Below are 24,771 nucleotides of genomic sequence, written 5' to 3'. Positions count from 1 at the left end.
GGGTGGAAGGAGCACAAGAGAGGGGAGGTTCATTCACATGAACGCCCTCACACTGCCTCTGCCAGCTTCCCTTCTTCCCATAATGCATCCTGTTGCCATCTCTTCCCAAGGTACGCAAAGCACATGCACCTGGCTATCCACATGATCTAAAAGAAAATGTCATTCATTGGACAAGGCCATTTTCTTCCATTGCTACATGGTCCATTTCTGGCACTTACTGTACATACTGATAGGTGGTAACCACTGCATACTGGGAATACTGCACTGGATCTGCCGTTTTGGAGATGCTCTGACCCAGTCATATACAGTATATATTCCATTAAATGTTATCATCCCAAGAGGGAAATGCAATTTTTCAGGAGGGTTTACAGAGAGACCATGGCATAACATTAAAACAAAAACACATCACAAAGAAGTATTGGATCGAACACACTACATATTATCTAAAATGAAATCAATATTTAGATGTGAATGATGATTGGTACAAATGATGACAATTCATCTCATGATTTAAGCCTGTGGATATTTATTAAAGTTGATTGTATTCAGAAGATTTGATAGAGGCTGGAATGAAATATTTGAGCCAGATGCTTTTTACCCTTTGAACTTTGAACCAGTGACCTGCTGGTAACAAATGAAATGAATACTGGAGAGGGTGAGTCCACTTTGACAAAACACACTCTGCTTTCCTCAACACATGCTTGTTGAACAGGTCTGTCAGATTTGACTGTTGAGTCCTTGCTCTTATTTTGTTTTTACTCCATTTTACTGTTTCATTTATTTTGTTTTTGACATCAAGATTTCCAAACCCGACCAACAGAACACAAGTAAAGACAGACTCAATACAGGATTCACAAAAGACTGACATAATAGTAGGACTCACATTAAAAAGACTGAGCTTCCTTAGACAAGAGAGGCACTGCTGTCCCTTTTTGCAAATGCCTTCTTTATTTTCAGTGAAAGTCCATTTTGAGTCTGTGACTGGCCCAGATATTTATAACTGGAAACAAACTCCACTGCCTGGTGGTCTTTGATGACAGTTTCTTGTGGGTGAATGACTTCAGAACATTTCCATCCATTCATCCATTATCCAACCTGCTATATCCTAACTACAGGGTCACGGGGGTCTGCTGGAGCCAATCCCAGCCAACACAGGGTGCAAGGCAGGAAACAAACCCCGGGCAGGGCGCCAGCCCACCACAGACTTCAGAACATTGGCTTAAAGGAAATCCACAACGATGCCCTCATTCATCAAATCCAACTGACTTGCTTTCTTGTATGATTGTTTCTCAACTTGCTATACTGTACCCTGGCATGTTTTCTTGTGCCCACAACTTACAGTCATCTGTGCACATAAAACTAGTTTTTCCAGCTCCTTGTTACCTTATGCCAGTAACATGCTGTCGTAATCCAGTAACGTCATGTCTGTTACAGCAATGCATCGTTGTAATAGCTATGAGTAAAGCTGAAATGATTTTGCTACCCTTTCTACACATACTTCAAAGTTTTTTCACAATTTACCATCACGCAACATATTAAATCTTATATCTAACTTTCATGCATGTTCACATATTTTTTCATTTTATGCCATTCTTTTTTACTCTTTTAATCTCACAGCCATACACTAACTACCAGAAACTGTTGTCTTTCTACCACATCTTATACCCTTGATGTTTCTTCATTGGTATCTCATGAACACCACTCAGCAATTTGCACAATATGATTATAAATGTTGTCAAGAGTTTTTGCCCGTTTTCCAGTTTGACAGTACCTCAGATTTAGGGACAAGTGCACAGTCTTCCTAGAGCGTTAGCTCACAGATTGTGTAAACCGCAGACCTAAAAGGATACTCAGCTCTTCTCACTTGTGTCATTTTATCTTAATTCTTGAGCAGACAAAGCAAATGGATTTCACAGAAACCTCGCAGAGCAATGCTGTGAGTGGGTGTACTTTTCATAACACTGCTGCTTCTGTTGAGAAAGCTGCTACACAAATGTGCTAAGCTATACAGATTTGTTTTTATGTTTATCAGAATTTCTTAGTTTTCTACAGCTATAATGCTACATTATTACAAAATATCCCTTCCCTACCCAGCTGATGCATTTTCACAAATTTGTTATCCGTTCATTTTCTGTTAAAAAAAAAAACATAGACAAAGACAATTGTAGCCTTTGCAACAGTTTAACACCTGAAGTGAAAAACCAAAGAGTTGCACATTCAGTCACACACACAGTGGCCACTCTGAACGTCCGACCAGCCTACCCTCGATCTCTCCAGTTCAGTTAAATTTGATGGCTGCCAAACATGGACAGCCTGCTTCAAATCATCCCATAGATTTTCAATGATATTCAAGTCAGAGAAGTTTGAGAAGCATTTGAACACTCTCTTTTTTGGTGAATTTCTGTCTAACTGACAATGGCTTTGTTAGGTTTTTGTAACCAAAGAATTGTAACTCTCTTGCATTTTGGTCTGAGCTCTGCTGTGATGTTCAATTAGATAGATAGATAGATAGATAGATAGATAGATAGATAGATAGATAGATAGATAGATAGATAGATAGATAGATAGATAGATAGATAGATAGATAGATATATAGATAGATAGATAGATAGATAGATAGATAGATAGATAGATAGATAGATAGATACTTTATTAATTCTGTAAACTTGTCCTGTAACACGTTTCCAAATAGTCCTCCAGACTGATTTTTTACTCATTTATTTTGACCACTTTTGTTAGTTGCTAATTTGGGTAAAAGCATCTGCTGAGCAAAAAAAGGTAAGTGTATTTTAAACATGCTGATAATTCTATTCACATAACATTCATCCTGTTTGAAAGCACGAAGCATGATAACATACTGAAAATGCTTAACTAAAATAAGACGTTGCATTCGAAAATTGTTTTCCATTCACGATCCAATATGTGATGTGAACATATGCGCTTTAAACGAAAGAGGCTGATTATATGACATGCTGTATATGCACTAAGGCCGGGTTTATACTTCACGCGACGCATGCTGCAGCGGACGCTCCTGCTACGCAAGCGTTGTAGTGGTTATACTTGCGCGCGTACTTTATGTAAATCTGGAGGAATCCATCAGGTGGCAGTGTGAGATATTATCATGGTGAGAACATGTTTGGCTTCTCTATGTTGTGAATTGCCTAGAACGCCTATTAAATTCTGATGACACCTTACTGCAGTATCTCTGAAAAGGATGTTTATTGATTAAATCCATCAATTCAGGGATGTGTACATTCCAGCAAGCATTGGGCACGAGTGAGAAACAGTCCCTTGACGAGGCCTCAGCTCATCGCAAGGTGAATACAAGCACACACATACACTAGCGTCATTTTAGAGGCACCAAATCCCCAAATCTGCATATCTTTGGAAGGAAACTGGAGCACAGTGTGGAATACAAGCAGGAAATACCAGCAACATAACTCCCTGCGAGACAGCAGTGCTATCGCTCCGCCACCGTGACACCCCCATGTGTGTAATTAACAATATTCAGTATTTAAATCAAATTATATGTAAAATGTAACATACACACTTTAATGCATTTCATCATGAAAGTGATATCAGGTATACTGTAAATCTAAAGATTCTAAATGTGCAGAGAGTTGAAAAAGATCATACATTTAATTTGTTCTGTGTGGCGATCTATTGCTGCTTTCCGCTGCTGTCAGGTCCAAGAAGCTCGTAGTGATTAAAAACTGGGATGACGTTTACGACGGTCTGCTTTACTGATAAAGTAAACTACGAGGTTAAAGTGGACAATTCAGATTAAAGCGAAATTTCCACTTTAATCACAAAATACGTTTTCACCGTGTCTTTTTTTTTTTCTCAGTGGCTCAAATACAGCGCTATACATTATGTTGCCGATGTGAAGTTGCAAAAAAAAATAGATGGCACTGAGACTTTTAAAATGTATCGTGTCATTACGATCGGGAATATGCGACGCTTGAATATAAAATTACCACGAATGCATCTGTATGTCGGCATTTTGCTTCACCACATCGAAGCATTCATCCCGTAGGATCTGCATAGAGGCTTTCTGTCACATGTAGATAGTTCGCGAATGTAATGACACAATACATTTTAAAAGTCTCAAATACCATCTTTTGTGTCATCTTTTTTAATTTTTTTATTTTTGCAACTTAACAACAGCAACATAATGTATAGCGTTATATTTGAACCACTGAGAAAAAAATAAAGGACACGGTGAAAACGTGTATTTTGTGATTAAAGTGGAAATTTCGGCTTTAATCTCGAATTGTCCACTTTAACCTCGTAGTTTACTTTATCATTAAAGCAGACCGTCGTAAACATCACCCCAGTTTTTAATTGCTACGAGCTTCTTGGACCTGACAGCTGCGGCAAGCAGCAAAAGATCACCACACTGAACACATTAAATGTATGATATTCCAACTCTCTGCACATTTAGAATCTTTAGATTTATACTTGATAACACTTTCATGATGAAATGCATTAAAGTGTGTATGTTACATTTTACATATAATTTCATTTAAATAATGAATACTGTTAATAAGGGCGGCACGGTGGCACAGTGGTAGCGCTGCTGCCTCGCAGTTAGGAGACCCGGGTTCGCTTCCCGGGTCCTCCCTGCGTGGCGTTTGCATGTTCTCCCGTGTCTGCGTGGGTTTCCTCCGGGCACTCCGGTTTCCTCCCACAATCCAAAGACATGCCGGTTAGGTGGATTGGTGATTCTAAATTGGCCCTAGTGTGTGCTTGGTGTGTGGGTGTGTTTGTGTGTGTCCTGCGGTGGGTTGGCACCCTGCCCAGGATTGTTTCCTGCCTTGTGCCCTGTGTTGGCTGGGATTGGCTCCAGCAGACCCCCGTGACCCTGTATTCGGATTCAGCGGGTTAGAAAATGGATGGATACTGTTAATAATTACACACATGGGGGTGTCACGGTGGTGGAGCGATAGCACTGCTGTCTCGCAGGGAGTTATGTTGCTGGTATTTCCTGCTTGTATTCCACACTGTGCTCCAGTTTCCTTCCAAAGATAAGCAGATTTGGGGATTTGGTGCCGCTAAAATGACGCTAGTGTATGTGTGTGCTTGTATTCACCTCGCTTGTATTCACCTTGTTTCTCAGTCATGCCCAATGCTTGTTGGAATGGACACATCCCTGGATTGATGGATTTAATCAATAAACATCCTTTTCACAGATATTGCGGTAAGGTGTTATCGGAATTTAATAGGTGTTTTAGGCAATTCACAACACAGAGAAGCCAAACATGTTCTCACCGTGATAATATCTCGCCTGGTGGACTCCTCCAGATTTACGTAAAGTACGCGCGCAAGTATAAACACTTCAACGCTTGCTTAGCAGGAGCGTCCGCTGCAGCATACGTCGCGTCGCGTGAAGTATAAATGAGCCCTTAATTTCTGAGAACCTGCTCAGAGGACGCATCAAATGAACGCTGGGAACGCGTGGCAGCCATGATGCGGGCGCGTACGCGTTCTGAGCGTGAAGTATAAACAAGCCCTTACACTCACATTGCACTCCTTTGAATCGATATGTATAACCTACCGAAAAGAGCCATTAAAAATAACCTATTGTTCGCAAATCGGCGATCACAAATTAGGAGAACAGTAAAGGGATGGCAACAGGAATAACGCGGTGATGGGGAGCGCTCACGAAGATGGTGATTTCCCTGAGAGGCTTCAGGCGGGGTCCCTGTCATTAATAACCTTGTGATTTTAGTATAACCTTTTCATGTGCTGTTAACCTCTGCTGAATGTGCATCAGTCTTCTTTTCACCTTAACTTGTTAAAATATACAATATCTGTATGGTTTTTTTTTCCATTTCATTTACACTGCGGTTTCAAGGCAAACTTTAAGTTTTTAAACAGTAATACCATATAATACAAATATATACTCGAACGTGCCGAAGTTTCACGGCGATATTTTAATTCTATGAAAACAACAGCCACAACCGAGAAATAATGATGTGACTTCCTGCATATTCCAGCTTTTCACAGCAAGTAGCAGAAAAGTCTCATAGATACAACGCAACGCTGTGTGTGGGACTTGTAGCTGTAACTACACGATTATAACTTTAACAGTGCGATACATTAAACATTTTCTACCTTAATTGGTGGCCCAGTTCTATCCAGAGATGTGCTCGCTGGTGTTCTGCGCGCGTCACCTTTAATTAGCACTGAGGTGCTCTGCGCGCGTTTCCCGCGATTTTCCTTCTCGTCTTCAGTCAAGGCAGGTTCTCTCAGCTGTTCTTAGGGAAGTTTGGCACCCCAGAAACCCTCGGTGTGTACCAAACGCAACAGTGCAAAACTCGATTTAGCAATAATTCATGGATAAATGGAGGCGTATGTTTTTTCTTTTAATTACACTCAGTCAAACTGACGTCAGTGGACGTGATTACATGCTAACTCTTTTTGAGGATTAAGCTGCTCAAAGACGCCGTGAGGACATCCCAGCTATTGAGGTGCACAATTGGACTGCCAGCGCCTTTCAATGAAGTGACAAACTGTGCGCAGTGAAGCTACCATGATAAATACTGGGCGCACACTCACTTCTCACTTTCACAGGAATAAATAAAGCAACTTTAAGCGTTAAATGACGCTTTTATATAATTTTTAAGTGGGAGATCACTGCTGAAGAGAAAAGCTGTTTTGGAGTTAAATATAATGAAGGTTAGCTCCGTCATTAAACAAACATGATTTAAAACTAACATATCATTAGAATACACAGGCCTAGAACACACATCAAACTCTATTCAAGTAACATTCTTCAAAAACATGCCATTTTCTAAGCTCAATTAATCCTGAGCAGGGTCGTGGAGCTGATCCCAGCAAGTATAGGGCCAAAAGCAGGATCAATCCCTGGACAGGGTGTCAGTTCCTCTTAAAACCTGTAAATCTAATGTTGTGTGTGTGTGTGTGTGTGTTTGGGTGGATTAAGCCAAGGGATGTTATGTTCCGACTATATAATGCACTAGTATTAGTATGGGGTATTTTGTGCAGTTCTAGTAACCACATTACAAGGAAGATATATAGCAGAACTTGAAGCTGTCAAGAGGAGAGCAACAAAGTGCATCCCAGGACTTGTCTAAAGACATGTCATATTCAGAGGATTTAACTTGTTCAGGTTTGAGCAAAGGAGACTGTGTGGGGACGTAATCCTGGACTTCAAAATCCTTAAAGGGTTTGTTAAAGTAGATCCAGCAGAATTCTTACAACCTAATGGTGAATCAAGTACTTGACTACTCGTGGAAATTAAGGGGGAAAGCAGTTATGACCGAAGCCAGGAAGCACCTCTTTACTCAAAGGGTTGAGGAAATTTCAAACAAGCTACATTGCCATGTAGTTGAAACAGGAACTTTGAAAACCTTTAAGACGTATCTGGGTGAGATATTGGGACAGTTATCTAAACAATCAAACTTGATGGACTGCAAGGTCTAGTCTCATTTGTCAGATATCATGTTCTATCACAGGGGTGCCGAATACGTCGATCGCGATTGACCCATTAGATCGCAAAGGTAGTGCAGGTAGATCGCGTTGCATTCAAATTTTTTTTTTTAATGTTAGTCTATCATATTTTCTCCCTATGGCATTTGCCACTTGATTGACATACAGGGTGGCCAGTCTGAGATCTCTTCTCTTCTAACACACTGGTCATCCCGCATGCACAATCAAACGCGCGAGCTACTGCAAAACTCCAACTGTGATCTAGATAGCCTTCACATTTATATCGACTAAAAAAGGGATTAAAAAAAAATTGGTTTGGGGAGGGTGTGGGCTGGATGTGGAATTGGAAGAGGATTTTTTTCTTACAATGTCACAATCGGAGTGCGTTTGTCTGATCTCTCAATCTCTCATTGCTACTCCAAAGAAGGAAAATGTGGAAAGACACTTTCGAACTGTTCATAAAAACTACGAAACTGACTTCCTTCTGAGAAAGAGAATGGAGAGGGAACTAAAATCGCAGTTAATCAGACAGACGTCATTTTTCACTCGGCTGAATTCAAAAGCAAAGGCAGACACACCGAAGCATCATTCCGGGTTAGTCACTCGATCATTGAGCATAAGAAGTCCTTCCAAGATGGAGAGATGATAAAAGATGCCTTTGTTGAGACAGATGGCTAGGGAGAAATTCCTGCTGAGATTTCAAGACCTCTGCGAATCAGCCTTTTCCCACATAAAGATTATTAAATCCAAATACTGTAGTGACCATAAATGTGTTGAACTGTTATTGTGCCATAAAGGTTAGTCAGTTATGCAAGGTTTGACAACATATATTTTATGTATAAAGTATACTCAGTGTATGTGTGTGTATATATACAGTATATATAAAGCATTTGTAATGTAGGTAGATCATTTCAGCCTGGTCATTTTAAAAGTAGCTTGCAAGCCGAAAAAGTGTGGGCCCCCCTGTTCTATCAGGTAACATTGACTGCAAGACTAGAAAGAGCTATGGATTGGGTGTAAGTCTACTCAAGGGGCTCACTCAGACACACACTCAGAATCCCAAAGGGCCAGTTCAGAAATAACAGCTAACCTAGCAGTCATCATCTGAGATGTAGATGAAGGACTTAAAGAGAATGTGTAGATTTCACACAGATGACTTAGTGCAGGACATAATGCATGATGCTGGATCTGTGAGACATCTGTCTGTCTGTCATAAAGTCATTCAGTCATTTTCTAACCAGCTTAGTGCTGAACAGGATCATAGGGGTCTCCTGGAGCCTATCCCAGCTAGCACAGGGTGCAATGCTAGAGCAAACCCGAGACAGGGCACCAGTCCTTCACAGGCTTTCCAGCCACACACGCAGTCCAAATTAGGATCACCAATTCACCTAATCTGCATGTTTTTGGACGGTGGCAGAAATACGGAGCACTCAGAGGAAACCCACGCAGACACATTCAGGAAGGACCCGGGATCCAAACCCTGCTCTCCTTACTGCGAGGCAGCAATACTACCACTGTGCCACCATGCCACCCTATAATAAAGTACAAACTATATTTATTAACTGACAAAAACATTGAACTGGATGTTAGAGTTCTTCATTACCAATTCAGGGTCAAAGGGGGCAAAGCCTATCATAAGAGCATTAAGTACAAGGCAGAAAACAACTCGGACATGGCCCAGTCTATGCCAGGGCTTACTCACACTCACAGAAGAACAAATTAGATTTGCCAGTACTTTAATTTTGAATTAAGCACCTTAAGCATAGGAAAGGCACTATATAAATAAAATATATTGTTATTACTTATTAATTTCCCCTTGGGATTAGTAAAGTGTATCTAATCTAATATCTTTGGGGATGTAGCAGGAAACCTCACATATTAAATTTCTTCTCACATGTTGAGAATGTGCCAACTAACAATGTATGAGTGCGGATTCAAACCTAGGATGCTTGATTTATTTAAATATTAGTGCCAAGCACTGGGTGAGAACCCTGTACGAGGTTAAAAATATAACACAGTATAACTGCAATTTAACATTTTCTGCATTTAAGTAAGATTCCCCTTTTAATGAAGGACATTCTATAAAGTAATGACTGATGACACCAAGATACACCATTAGTGAAGTGAAAGTCACCAAGGGGGAACTCCACATCCCTCCCCACAAGAAGGGTATTTTCGGAGAATGCAGCAGATAATGTGCACATCAGCTGTAAGCTTGGCAGCAAATAAGCAGCCATCTAGATATGTCTATAACTGACGTGAACAATGCCAACAAGAACCTCTTCAGAGACACACTTACATCTTCTACTTAGGGGGTCTGTGACGATGCGGGTTTGGCTCCCCGCTCCCATCACTGTTTGGAAGCCCTTGAACCCAACATCGTCGATAGATATAACCGAGGTGAGCTAGACAGTGGGACAACATTTGAGCAAGGGGATGGTTCAAATTTGCAGAAGTGTTTTTATTAAAAAGACAATCAAAAAACAAAGTGTTCAAATAAATAGTGCAGTGCTTTCAAAGAGTTCCATAAATAAATAATCCAATAAAACGTGGAACTAAAACAACAGAAAAACAATCCTTTAAAATCAGAGGTTAAAACGTTCCTACGGGAGGGAAGCAGTCTTTAAAAATCATGCCAACAGCAAGCCCAGTGCTCTTCTATGCTGGCATCTCACCTGCTTCTCCCATACGGGCCCATGCAACAGGCGAGACGCTCCCTGCAGCTGCCCTTCTCCACTCACACACAGGTCTGGAGACCTCCCGATCCTGGCTTCGGTCTGGCACTCATCCCAGGCCTGAGACTTGGACTCCTTAGTCTCCAGGACGCTCACACCAAGGACTGTAACACTAAACCTCGCGACTCCCGCTGCCTTTCCGGCCTTCTGCGGCCAGTCGCCATTCCCTGGTCACTCCTGCTACCTGCTCGCTCAGCGGGAGCGAATTCCAACTCCAACGCCTGGGTGCCGGCCTAACACCCAGCTTCCTCGCAGCTGCCCACGAGCGCTCATCCGCTCGCCCACACGTTCCTTGTCTCTCTCTCACTGACTTGCTTCCTCGCTCCCTAAAACCTCCGTCCTCTTTTCCTTTCTCTCGTTCTTTTTTGATCTTTTCCTTTCCTCTCCCAACCGACTCTCACTTCTTTAAATTGCGAGGGGCCATAGCAGCTGCAGCACATTAGCCACGGGAACAATCACGGATGTGGGCAGTCCTTCACCTGTGCACTCGCCCCGCGGCTTGCTATGGCCACTACGCCCCCTCACTAAGCCGCCGCGAGAGCGGTGATTATTTATTTAAAAAACGGCCTTTGTTAAGTGAGCTGAGGACCCATAACACCACAGGGTCTTGCTCTGGACATACTAGTACATTCAAAAAGGGGACAGCTTTAGAAAAAGTATGAAAAAAACCCTGCAGTTAAACATAGTGTGACTAAACAGCTAACATCTGAATCATTTGTATGTAAAAACCAAAGTGAAAATATGTTAATTAATACAGTCCAGGGAAGCACAGTGGCGCAGTGGGTAGCACTGCTGCCTCACAGTAAGGAGACGTGGGTTTGCTTCCCGGGTCCTACCTATGTGGAGTTTGCATGTTCTCCCCGTGTCTGTGTGGGTTTCCTCCCACAGTCCAAAGACAAGCAGGTTAGGTGCATTGGCAATTCTAAATTGTGCTTGGTGTGTGTGGTGGGCTGGCACCCTGCCCAGGGTTTGCTTCCTGCCTTGCACCCTGTGTTGGCTGGGATTGGCTCCAGCAGACCCCCATATAGCAGGTTGGATAATGACTGACTGACTAATGCAGCCCATGAAAACATACTGTAGTTTTCTAGTGAAATACAGACTTTTAATGACTTATTACTGTCAGATATCCTCAGACAGAATTAATTCAAAAGTTTTCAAATCCAGGATGCTTATTTCACAAAACAGTATTTCTAAGCATTGTAATACTATACTGCCCTATTTTTAAAATAAACACAGTAGAACCCTGATTTAATGTACCCACATGTAGGCACAATACAGTATGCTCTCTGGTTACAGTATGCATTATAATTTAATCAAACATTTTCTTACTGAAGACCAACACTAAAAATTTACCGTTTGCGATAGATTACAGTATGCTATGTCATCTATCTTGTTCAATCCAGACTGGGGTCATGAGGGTCTGGAGCCTATCCCACCTTACACAGAGCACAAGGCAGGATCAAACCCTAGACAGGCCACCAGTCCATCGCTGGGCAGACACACACACACACACAGACAGGCCAGTGTAGCATTGCCAGTTCACCTAACCTGGAAGACTTAGGAGAGTGGGAGGAAGCCAGAGCATCCAGTGGATCCCCGCACAGACAAAGGGAGAACATGGGAACTCTACACAGAAAGGATCTGGGATGCAAACCCTGGTCTCCCTACTGTGAGTCAGTAGTGCTACCACTCCGCCAATATGCAATAAATGATAAAGATCACAAATCCTTCCAAGTTTACACCATTTTCAGTTAAACTGTAATGTTACTCCCTAGACAAGATGTGAATGTTCATATCTAGAATGCTATAGAAAATGATGCTCAATTCCAGCTCCCCATTGAAGGTAAAGATAGTTACTTTCTAGATATACTGTATATTATGCCTCTCTCTCTCTGTCTCTTTCTCTGTTTATATATATATATATATATATATATATATATATATATATATATATATATATATATATATATATATATATACATATTCTTTCAATTAACTTGTTTCAATTAAAAGTCAGATGTTTCTCATTTTTTCAGTGCAAGGCTCTTCAGTAAACAGTGATTTTTTTCTGGCTCTTCTTACTAATTTTTACAAGGGGTGCCAATAATAGAGGAGGGCACTGTATATACTGTATACACACACACACACATATCCTGTTTTCTTCAACTGTTTTTCATTTTTATAGTATGGAGCTTGTCACAGTTTCAACTGCCACACTGAATAGTATCTGTTCTGGGGTCACATGGTCTAGTACATCACTTCTTAACATTTTTTGTTATTCGAAATCCTTTTGTTATATATGCTGATAGCTCTGCCTAGCTGTGAATGGATCAAGGGGTAAATTTTAATTTAAATTTTAAGTGTAACATTCCAGCTCATGCTGCAAGTCAGCAAATAGAGACACTTGATTGTGGATCGGGTGGAGCATAAAGGGTGAAGGAGCGCCTGTGTCTTTTAGAAATACTTTAGTGTAGATCAAAGACACTAGATTTAGCACAGAGTTTTAATTGCAATTTAGGACTAGTTTTAAACACCAATTTCAACTAGTTTTTCAATATTTATTTCTCACTGGTATAGTAAATTGGTTAATTTCAGATTCAGCTTTGTATCTCATTTTGACATTTTCTGCATATTCACTATATACAGATAGTTCTAAAATTGGATCTTTGCTGCTCATATTTTATTATCCTATAAAGCATAAACTTTCTGTCTGCTTTACATCTGTGGAAATAAGCACAGCACTACAAAGAAAGGAAGCTGTCACCTTACAAAATGTATTGTTCCATTGCCAGCATTGTTCTATGTGCAACAAAACAAGCTGACCTAGGGGCAAATGAACGAAAATCCAAAATGCATCTCATCTGTCTTAGTAAGAGTGTTCCTTATAATGAAATGTTCACATATTATGGACCTGATATTAGCCACTTTATTTATTATTTAATAAGTAAAAATTCATTAGATTAAATTCATTAGGTGCATTGTTTAGACACTGGTGTTACGTTGCAATATTGTAAAACTAAACTATCATGTGTGCAGGTTAATTGAGAGATTTTGACATTTGAGTTGAAATGCGGTGGTGGGTATTTGGAAGAACATTTGGCAGTAAAATTGTACTAAAAATAAATGTAATAAAATGTAAATTTCCAATTTATGTACAGTTGGTGAAAGACTGGGCAAATACTTGGGGCCTCATGTATAAACGCACAAAAATGTTGCGTACACCCGTTTCCACGCTCACATCACGATGTTAAAACTAAACTTGCCATAGAGCCACGCACATTCTCACGCCAAGTCAAACCATTGCATACCCACGTTTTTGGCTCAGTTTTGTAAACTGGGAGCACTCAGCATCAAAGCAGTGCTACTGTTCCTGTGTGATTTCTCTTTATTTATTTGATTCACATCCCTGATGCAGTTTTATCAAATACACTAAAATTAACCACATATCGTTTTTAAGTTTAAGGCATCTAATTGTAATCAACCGGTAACGGTGCACAGAATGGACAAAATATTTCAATTACCACAGCTTCTTTAGTGTTGTTACTCTCAGCGCACCAGTATTTTAACCCAATGTATCTGAGTGGGGAATCACAGCTGTACAGTATCTGATCTGAAGGCTGTATGGCAGATTGTGTCAAGAGCAGAGAGAATTATCAGGGTGCAGCATCTATCATACGCTGCTTCAGCCATGCGCACAGTGTATTTGAACTTCTCCTATACAGCAAATGCTTCAGAGCCTTTCCTGCACGAACCTTGCGGTTCAGAAACAGTTTTATCCAAAGAGCTATAAAGAAACTCGATCAGTCCATCAAGTGCTCCCGGTAGAATTGTTTATACTTATAAGTAGAATTACCTCACTTAAAACTTGCATTACAGTTGTAATATTGCACAACCTGAGCCACTTATACTTTCATATTGTATATTTTTCATTTTTTTGTTGTATTATTATTATTGTTGTTGTTGTTTTACCATTTTATAGGAAAATATATTTATGGAGGATTTGCATATTGAATCTCTTTGTACCATACAATACAATAAAGATATTCAATTCAGTTCAAGAGAAGAGAGCACTTATTTACAGATGATGACGACTGGCTTCTAAATCGATTTAGATTTCCAGGCGCTATTTTCTTGGAGCTCTTGTAATCATTTTTATGCTGAAATGCAATAAAGTATATACACTCACCTAAAGGATTATTAGGAACACCTGTTCAATTTCTCATTAATGTAATTATCTAATCAACCAATCACATGGCAGTTGCTTCAATGCATTTAGGGGTGTGGTCCTGGTCAAGACAATCTTCTGAACTCCAAACTGAATGTCAGAATGGGAAAGAAAGGTGATTTAAGCAATTTTGAGCATGGCATGGTTGTTGGTGCCAGACGGGCCGGTCTGAGTATTTCACAATCTGCTCAGTTACTGGGATTTTCACGCACAACCATTTCTAGGGTTTACAAAGAATGGTGTGAAAAGGGAAAAACATCCAGTATGCGGCAGTCCTGTGGGCAAAAATGCCTTGTTGATGCTAGAGGTCAGAGGAGAATGGGCCGACTGATTCAAGCTGATAGAAGAGCAACTTTGACTGAAATATCCACTCGTTACAACCGAGGTATGTAGCAAAGCATTTGTGAAGCCACAACACGCACAACCTTGAGGCGGATGGGCTACAACAGCAGAAGACCCCATCGGGTACCACTCATCTCCACTACAAATAGGAAAAAGAGGCTATAATTTGCACAAGCTCACCAAAATTGGACAGTTGAAGACTGGAAAAATGTTGCCGGGTCTGATGAGTCTCGATTTCTGTTGAGACATTCAAATGGTAGAGTCAGAATTTGGCATAAACAGAATGAGAACATGGATCCATCATGCCTTGTTACCACTGTGCAGGCTAGTGGTGGTGGTGTAATGGTGTGGGGGATGTTTTCTTGGCACACCTTAGGCCCCTTAGTGCCAATTGGGCATCATTTAAATGCCACGGGCTACCTGAGCATTGTTTCTGACCATGTCCATCCCTTCATGACCACCATGTACCCATCCTCTGATGGCTACTTCCAGCAGGATAATGCACCATGTCACAAAGCTCGAATCATTTCAAATTGGTTTCTTGAACATGACAATGAGTTCACTGTACTAAAATGGCCCCCACAGTCACCAGATCTCAACCCAATAGAGCATCTTTGGGATGTGGTGGAACGGGAGCTTCGTGCCCTGGATGTGCATCCCACAAATCTCCATCAACTGCAAGATGCTATACTATCAATATGGGCCAACATTTCTAAAGAATGCTTTCAGCACCTTGTTGAATCAATGCCACGTAGAATTAAGGCAGTTCTGAAGGCGAAAGGGGGTCAAACACCGTATTAGTATGGTGTTCCTAATAATCCTTTAGGTGAGTGTATATATTACATTATACAGATACATTTTTCACTTCATTTAAATAATGTATACTGTTATTAAACATGTAGACATGGTGGACAGCACTAGCGGTGAACGTTCAAGGATTGTTCCTGCCTCGCGCTGTATGCTTGCTGGGACTGGCGTGACCCTGGATGGATAGATGGATGGAATAATCAAACATGTACTATGAAGATATTTCAATGTTCCTTGAAAGTTTTGAAGAAACTGCGTTCTAAGCTTACAATTGGCTTGACATTTATTAAAGATCCGATTGTGTGGCGATTGGGTATGTGGAGAAAGAAAAGCAAGGACAGGAATTGGCAGTTAGTACGTTTGAAAGAAACAGTACTGCTGCAATAAATTATTTCATTGAAAGTCGCACATGGCACAGCAAGCATCTTTCGGTAGGCAGGAACAATCTCTGGACAGGGTGTCAGCGCATCACTACCCCAGCGCCACTGTTTAATAAATGCTTTAATTCATTTCATCATGAAAATGATATCAACCATACATCTTATTTTTTAAATTATTCAGAAAGCTGTAATATCATGAATATAATGGATTCCGTGTCCTGCCGGCGTAAGAGAAAGCCTGTTTAAGAAGCAAATAGTGATTCACACACATAGACTACATAGAAGAACACACAGAATACGAAGCATTTAACATACTACTTTAGTTACGATGGGATTTGAGAAACTAGTAAATCAAATTTTCTTTTTTTTTTCTTTTCTCTGTACCCTAATAAGCTTCCATATGACACTCTGAGGGTGGGCTAGGACTCGCCTTTTCACAGCGACTTTGGTATCTGACCACTTCTTTTTTATTTCAGGCTCTATGCAACTTCCTTTTGTTGTTTATACAACTGCTTAAATCAAAAAAATAGTATGTTTTTAATTGCCTCCACTTGGAATTTTTTTCCCATGCCTTTGCCATTGTCTTTTCACAGAACGCTGAACTTAAGGGAATATTTATATTGATTTGCATATGCAAAGAGGCGTAATTCTGGGAGGATTCTGGGAGGGGCAGCAGGCACATACACAAGCGTTATGTTTCACGCAGACCAGTGTGTGGACGTTGGCTTACGCACAGTTTTGTGAATCTGAATTGTTTTGTGCATACGCACATTTCGACTTTTGTCCATACAGCATGTTTTAGTGTGAATTCTACGCACAGCATTATGCATGAGGCCCCTGGAGAATGCAGTTCAATGTAGAAAAGTGCAAAGGCCTACACATTGGCAAAAAGAATATCAAATATAAATACAAGGTGGGAGACATTGTCATACAGGATGCAACCTCTGAAAAATATTTAGGTGTTTTATGTTGATGCAACATTTCATCATGTAAGCAATGCACAGAAGCAATTAAATAGGTAAATAAAATGTTAGATCTTATAAAAACTGTTATGCTCAAACTACGTATATACAGTAATTCGCTTGTAAGACTGCATCTGGAGGTTTGTGTGCAGTTCTGGTCACCACAGTACAAGTAAGACAGCAGCACTTGGCTGTGCAAAAAAGGGCAATTAGGTGCATCCCAGGACTTAAGGACATGCCCTTCTGTGGCAGACTCAAAGAATTATACCTGATTAGTCTCAAGCAGAGGAGACTGCATGTGGTCCTCATCCAGTTATTTAAAATCTCAAATGCATTGATAAATAGATCCAGCAACATTCTTTCAGCTTAAGGGTGAATCACACACTTGAGGACATCAGTGGAAATTTTGGGGAATTCCATTTAAAACTGGAGCCAGCAAGTAGCTCTTTACACAAAGAGTTGTGGGACTCTGAACAAACTAACGAGACGTGGAGTTGAAGCAGAAACCTTGACATCCTTTACAAAGAATCAGGATGAGATGTTGGGACAGCTTAGATATGAGCTAAACAAACAGGCTTGATAGACTGAATTGTCTCCTCTCATTTGTCAAATTTCTTATGTACTTATGAAGCATGAATCACATTGTCTTGTGGCATGTCATTTGACCAAGTAGTTGCCAAGCTTTTGAAACTTATGTTGTTTGTACTTCTTCTTTCACTGGGGCTAACTGCCATTACATTTTTGTCACGTTGACCACAATGAAAACCAGTTTTGCCAGACCTGCTAGTTCTTGATTTTAGGAAGATGAGGACTAACTTTTAGGTGTGGTACCTGACAGGAAGTCTATCCATCCATCCATTATCCAACCTGCTATATCCGAACTACAGGGTCACGGGGGTCTGCTGGAGCCAATCCCAGCCAACACAGGGCGCAAGGCAGGAAACAAACCCCGGGCACCGCAGGGAATTCTATTGTCTTTATAAATGTTTTCTTAATCTAGAGGCCAGTGAACCTTTTTAAAAAATTATCATTTATAACTTTGGTGTTAGGTTTATCGGGTGTTTTTTGTCTTTATTGATTTAGAATTTATTAAAAGTTTTTTGAAGAGTAAATAATGATCAGTAAATAAGATAAAAAATCTGAACATCACAGTGACTTATGCTTTAAATTGGTATATATGTATTTATACATACTTGCCTTTATGTATACATACAGTATTCGAGTATTTTATCATTTACTAAGAAATGCACATTACTTAATGAGAAAGGTTATTATGATGTAACAAATGACCCTTTTAAAATATAAACAGCTAGAGACAAACTATAAAGTAGAATAAAGCTCAAAGTCTGGCGTAAAAATTCTTTTATATAGCCATGTTCTATATGCAGAGAAATAAATAGTTATTTATGTCAACCGTATGGTTTATTGGACCATGTCTTGTGGAAATAAATTGAATGTGATAAAAAAAAACATCCACTGCACCCTGCTGCTTGCTGTCTGTCTAACACAGTGGCTTAACGTGTCAGTGCTCTCTTGTTAGAATCATCAAGCATTTTAGCCCGTGGACCTTTTCTCTACTCCAAGTCATCTTGGAGTCACCTGAAGGACCAAGAACTCATGATCCTGTTCCCACTGTTGGAACATAGACTCTTGACCTGATGAAGCTTCTTTCCTGTCCCTTGACACAGTGATTTATTGCAACAAATTAAATCAACATTAAAGGGTAAGCTAAGTCCTGTTTTATCTTTTAATAGTCAGATCTATTATATATCCATTGTCTATTAATATGTGGGCGTGTTTGGCATAAGAAGTAGGCAATTAGGCAAGACACCTATTTTTAGGTGGCATTTGCTGCCTGCAAAATACAGATGGTTTTATATATTATACATTTTCATTTTTAACCTAAAGTACCTGGTAAAAAAAATCAGGCAGACACAGAAAAGATGAGCAAAAGCACAAACAGCGCCTGTACGTTAATTTATGTATATTATTGTTTATATTATTTACTGTCAGTTTTACACAGCTTTTTGGAGTTAAGGGAATACTCCATCCATAAAACAGTTTTTATATATATGTTCCTTACCTCATATAGTTTGTAATGATAGCTGAGAAAAATTTTTAATCTGATGTTTCATGCAGAATGGAAACTTTCTGATCCAACAGAAGTCTATAGTGACCAACGTTGCACCAAAGTAAACAATATAAAAACATCCATAAACAAATCTTAACTTTACTCATGTTGCATAATCCACATGTGAACCCTTCCAGTCGTGTTTTCACAAAGTCCCAAAGACGTTTATTTTTGCTGAGCTATTGTTAAATGAGCCACTTCTGGAAACTCATAAAGTAAAACAGAATGCGCTCAGACATGCTTGAGCATTTGAATCAACGATCTGCTGTTCCCCATTCACTGGGCGTGAGTCCAGCCCAGCAACAGCTGATTTATTGGCTAACTTTGCATTTCACATGATATCGATAGTGCAAGATTCAGTGAAAGATGAGTACAACAAAAAATTAAATAAAAAAGAAAAGAGAGTGAAAGCATTATCAGGAAGAGAATGTGCCTCTGACTTGGGCCTAAGATCAGTTCACCCGTGCAGTTTGTAGTTACAGAATCCCAAGGTTCTGCAGTTGTTGATATGAAAGTAAATGTAATAGTGTGTAAAAGGCGCTATATAGCGCCCGACCCGGCACAGACCACGCAGAGGCAACGTGTACAAAACACACAGGCTTTTATTTTTCTTCAGCTGTGTGACACGTCTTCCCCGTGCCACACAGCCCAAACACAGTCTCAAAGCACCAAACAAAACACAAACCACAATTCTTCTTCACCTTCTCTTCCACCACTCCTCTGCAAGCTTAGTCCTCCTCCTCCCAACCCTGGCTCCCCGAGTGGTGGTGGCCGGGCCCTTTTATAGCCCACCCAGAAGCGTTCCAGGTGATTAACCACCTGGTCCTAATTGAACTTCCGGGCGGGGCTGAAAGCTCGTCCAGCCGGGCTGCGGGAAGCAGGCAGCTCCCCTAGCGGCCACACCGGACCCCAACCAAGCTGTGGAGGACTCCATCTCCCATGGAGCCCTGCGGGCGGTTGGGGAGTCACCGTCGGCCAGGGAGGCTGCCACCAAGCGTCCCGGGGGAGGTATTGGACTGCCCATGGCGGCTCCCCCGGAACATAAGTAGCAGGGGCGTCCCTGCCGGGCATGGGACCCGGCTGTCCTTCACAAGTGGAAGGCAGAGCTACAATTCACATGCTTGTTCACAATGGAACATTTCACGTTTTACTCCACAAGTGCGTTTTCCGTAAGTAGCTTTTTTAAAAATATTTTTGTTTGGGTGAGCATACGACCGGATTACTTCACAGGTGGATTTTGCAACATGAATAATGTGAGAAGTTTTCATATTGTATGCTTTGGTCCAATGTTGGGCACCATAGACTTCTGTTCTATCAGAAACTTTTTTTTTATCTCTGTTCTACAAGAAAACATGACGTTAATGTTTTTTCTCTGCCATCACTACAAACTACGTGTAAAAAATGTAATTTTTAGATGGAGTATTTTTTTAAAAAAGAGTTGGCGAGTACCCTAATAACGCAGTAGGAAATGATCTGTTGAAATGTCTCATAACGCACAAGGTTGTGTTAATGTTTTTTCCTAGGCTTCATCACAAAGCCGGATTGCTTAGCTGTGCACTTGGAGCCATTGAACTGTAATGGCTTTGCTGCCCGTTCACTCAAAACATTCCTGCTGCTTGGAACACTTACATCTGTTTTAGAGGCATAAAGGGTATACCTTAAAATATTTAGTTTTTATTTCAGTTTGTAAATAAGTCGTTTGTTTATATATATATGCATTCATCACTGACAGTTAATGAGTGCATTCATATTTTTTAGATTTGTGAATTAACTCACACAGGAAATGTATCGGGTAACTCGCAAGAGAAAACATTTGCTTCTTGCTGCCTTTGTTCTTTGGGCATTCTAGCCCTTACATCCGCCTTTCTTTGTGTTTCTTGTTGCCTTTGCTCATCAGACATTCCCACCCTCTTGTGGACACTGCATGGCATTATGGAGATTATGCTAGATTGTTTGTCATTGTTTTACATGTAGAGATTATCCCTCACTATGCTTTGTTGTGTGTGTCCCATTCCTTTAAAATGTGTATTCATAATGGGGCAATTTGACATTATGGTTGGCCTCCATACCTGTCATTAGAGAGTAAGCTTCATGTTATACAGTATGTAGTGTAATAAATCAGTCGGTTATACTTCTAGTTATGTATATGTTGGATAATGCATGTTTGTCATATCCATATCCAACAACATTTTATGCATTTCCAGCTTAATAAAGGTGTATTCCAACTGACGGCGCATCACAGGCATTTTTAGTAATGTATTTTATGACTTCAGATATTTGTGATGCACTATCTGTTGAAATGACAAATGCAAATCATTTTATTACTTCATGCATTACAAAATACATTCCAATAGATGGTGCGCAACAAATGTTAATGCGGAGGTCTATATTGTTTCCTTTGATTTCAGTTACAGGCAGCATGGTGGTGCAGTGGTAGCGCGGCTGCCTCGCAGTTAGGAGACCCGGGTTCGGTTCCCCAGTCCTCCCTGCGTGGAGTTTGCATGTTCTCCCCGTGTCTGCGTGGGTTTCCTCCCACAGTCCAAAGACATGCAGGTTAGGTGGATTCGCAATTCTGAATTGGCCCTAATGTGTGCTTGGTGTGTTTGTGTGTGTCCTGCGGTGGGTTGGCACCCTGCCCAGGATTGGTTCCTGCCTTGTGCCCGGTGTTGACTGGGATTGGCTCCAGCAGACCCCCGTGACCCTGTAGTTAAGATATAGCGGGTTGGATGGATGGATTTCAAATCCTCCTACATGGGTAGCCTAGCTTGTATGTTTTTAACTGCAAGAAAAGTAAAGCTGATGAAATTTTAGCGCAACATCATATTTTGTCAAAGTGACGAGGAAGTACACTTTATCTGACCATTCAATTTGTAAACTGTAGCTCTCTGCTTGGGTTGTGGAGAACAAAATGCACAGCTTGCTTATAGTTCCCTTTTTTACTTCACTATAAATAGGACCAAGCACATTTTCTATAATAATTCTTTAATGTAAGTATCACATTATTATTACAAAACACCATTGACTGTAAGAAATTTGAGAAGTCTTAAAAATATACAGAATATTTTTAATAAAACTACCAGTTGAAGCAAATCAAAAACCAGTAACTTCAAATTAGATGTTGTGAGGGTAAGTGCTATGCACAGCTTTAGTTTTCATTTCACTTTAGTCAGTATGTCACATTGCATGAATGTTTATAACATCTTCAAGTTCCTAAAGCAATCGTCTTTCTTTCTTCTCTTGCTTTCATGCTTAGGGACTTGGACATATAATTTCTTCCTCATAAAGCATTGTCTCTGGTTGTGCAGTACTAAACACCCAGTTACCAGCAGAGTTAACACTCTGTTTTTTTGAAAAGTCGTTGAGATGCTGAAAAGAGAGTTTAATGTGCAGCACTTAAAGTCCAATTCCATGTAATCCTAGTCCAAAGGAATCTGAACTCAACGCACCGTCCACAATCGCCTCCCATGTTCAACAAAATGGACTCTCTAAGTATTGTGTGGTCTATGCTCACTGTGCATATGCAGGAGCAGAAACGCACAAAGAAAGTTTTAATACTTGGAGTTTATTAACATAAATTTAGACAAAGATATTTTATGTATTATTATAGGGTAATGAGCCATTTAGCAAAAAAAAAGAAAAAGAAGAAGTGTATAACACCAGATTACTGGAGATCCTGAATGATAAGACCTGGCCATAACTTTGAGGTTCACTTTTTCTAATATGTCACTTGCAGCAGTGTCTGAAACATGATTTGTGGGATCTGTTTGCTTATTGTATTGCATACATATGTATTATTTTAAACAAACATAAATAAATTCACTTCCATTTGGAGAGACAAGGCTGATAAAAGCAATGCACTTAGCCTCAGAAAATGCTTTCTTTCTCTAAACCCTAAATATCTGCTGCACTGCAGACTTCATCTTTAATGCTTACTCCCTTTTTCTTTTATGTATTAAGCTCACACAGACTAAATGTTAAACACTATGACCCTTTGCTAATTAAATCACAAGGGTGACAAAGCTTATGCTGTATGTGCAAAAGACAGCTGAGTGTGTTGAGAAGAGAGGCTGGCAGTTCATGAGAAATGTGCAATATGCATTTCTGCTTTTTAAGCTTTTTTTTTTAAGCACACTTCGCTTTTTAACAAGCACAAAGAATATACTTCTTAGTTTAAGATGTCTTAGTTTTGAATATTAGCAAAGTTCATTCTAATGTACTATATTAAGTAAATTGCCTTATGTTGCCTTATGAATATTTGAATTATGCTGTGCTTTAGAGAGTATAGCGTAACACCCTCAAACCTGCCTAGTCCTTTGTGTAATACAGAATTTAAATGGTCTCCAGTTGTTCATTTATGAAGGTGTTTACAGTGAGTGAGCACAAATTAACCATTTTATGCTTACTTATGAATAATGTAGCATTTCTATCATACAGTGAAAATAATCCGAATTTTAGAGGCACTGGCAACAAAAATAGATAAATCAAATCATTACAAAGTGTCAAGTTTTGTTAAGTATTGTTATGTATGAGTGGAGGTTTTCAAGTGACAAAGAATGAGGGTTATGTATTAAATAGTATTTAAATATTACAATTTATCCTCATTAAAATGAAAGTTTGTTTTCCTGAATTTAGGACACAATTATTCAGGTGAAGTATATGCCATGAGCCCAACATTTTGCTTGGAATTGCTTTGTTAATTAAGTGCCTGTTTCATTTTGCTGCTTCAGTTCATTCTAGTACAGAAATATGCTTCTGAGTGAACGGATGAATAACCAGCTTCTGCTTACCTGTGCGAAGTAGAGGTTCATCAGACTGAGTGTGAAAAACTGCAGGCACACTGGAAAGCAGTAAAGTAGCCAGAACACAACCGGGCTGAGTGAGTTGGCTGTCACAAAATTCCTGAAGTAGAAAGAAAACAGAACTGCCCTCAAGGCCGCCCAGAGCAGACAGAGAAATAGAAACACCGTCTGGTAACTGATTCGCTTGTGTCTGTAGTACAGGATGAGCCAAAGTTGAGCGTAGATGAAAAGAAAGAGGAGCAGGTAGAAGATGGTGTATGCCACCGTCAAACCCAGCTTCACAAATGGGGAAACTGCGGGGCTGAGGGTTGGTAGAGGCTGGGATCTGTTATCCAATAGGCCCAGCACAGGTGGTGCCATCTCCCAACCCAGACAGCAAGATGTTGTTTCTTCGACTTCCCAGCAAGTAAAGCCTGTTTCATACTCACCAAGGGTTCTCCATTCAGCCCAAGTTAAACACACACACACACACACACACACACACACACACACGGGCTCAAGTAAAAGGGAAAAAAAGAAAACAAGGCTCACTTCCTCCTTCTGCAGATCAGCAAGGGCCAGAGGCAGCACATGATCTCTGTTCAGAATGAATCATTTGTCAGCACTTGGCAGGAAACTCAAATCGGCATTCCCTCAGCTATCCATGGTCTGATTTGCTTAACCATTTACAAGGCCTTCCAAAAATGAGAAAGTCTGTCATCTTTTTTTTATTATTAATGTATTTGCACATTTCTCTTCTGGTTTTCCTAAAGGAAAGAAAATGGGTAATTATTAAAAAGCAAAAGAAAAGCAGCTTTTTCCTGTGGCTCGATTATTGTGGTTTGAGTAGACTGGTATGGATTTAGCAGGTCATTTGCTCTGTTAGGATGTTTGTGGTGTTGGTGGTAATTAAGAGAGGTTTGGACATGCGTACTATACTGGACAGGGGTATGTAT

The 24,771-nt window shown here is 40.2% G+C and overlaps 1 protein-coding gene across 3 annotated transcripts in view; it reads right to left on the bottom strand.

Annotated features, from left to right (window-relative positions):
• Positions 1-24,391, bottom strand: part of gpr137ba (G protein-coupled receptor 137Ba) — a 44,839-nt gene extending 20,448 nt beyond the window's left edge. The window contains exon 1 of one of the 3 annotated variants that reach the window (XR_005630806.1): positions 23,825-24,391. Coding sequence is in view for 2 of the 3 variants with exons in the window: in XM_039737765.1 (XP_039593699.1) it covers positions 23,825-24,196 (372 nt within the window). In the remaining variant the exon portion in view is untranslated. The remainder of the gene's footprint in view (positions 1-23,824) is intronic. The other 2 variants (XM_039737765.1, XM_039737764.1) reach the window with 2 other exon arrangements.
• Between the last annotated feature and the right edge of the window lie 380 nt (positions 24,392-24,771).

Source organism: Polypterus senegalus, chromosome 16 (genome assembly GCF_016835505.1).
Source record: "Polypterus senegalus isolate Bchr_013 chromosome 16, ASM1683550v1, whole genome shotgun sequence".
In the NCBI taxonomy this organism is placed as follows: domain Eukaryota; kingdom Metazoa; phylum Chordata; class Cladistia; order Polypteriformes; family Polypteridae; genus Polypterus; species Polypterus senegalus.
The sequence above is the reverse complement of the archived record's forward strand: the minus strand, read 5'-3'. Positions and strand labels throughout refer to the sequence as shown.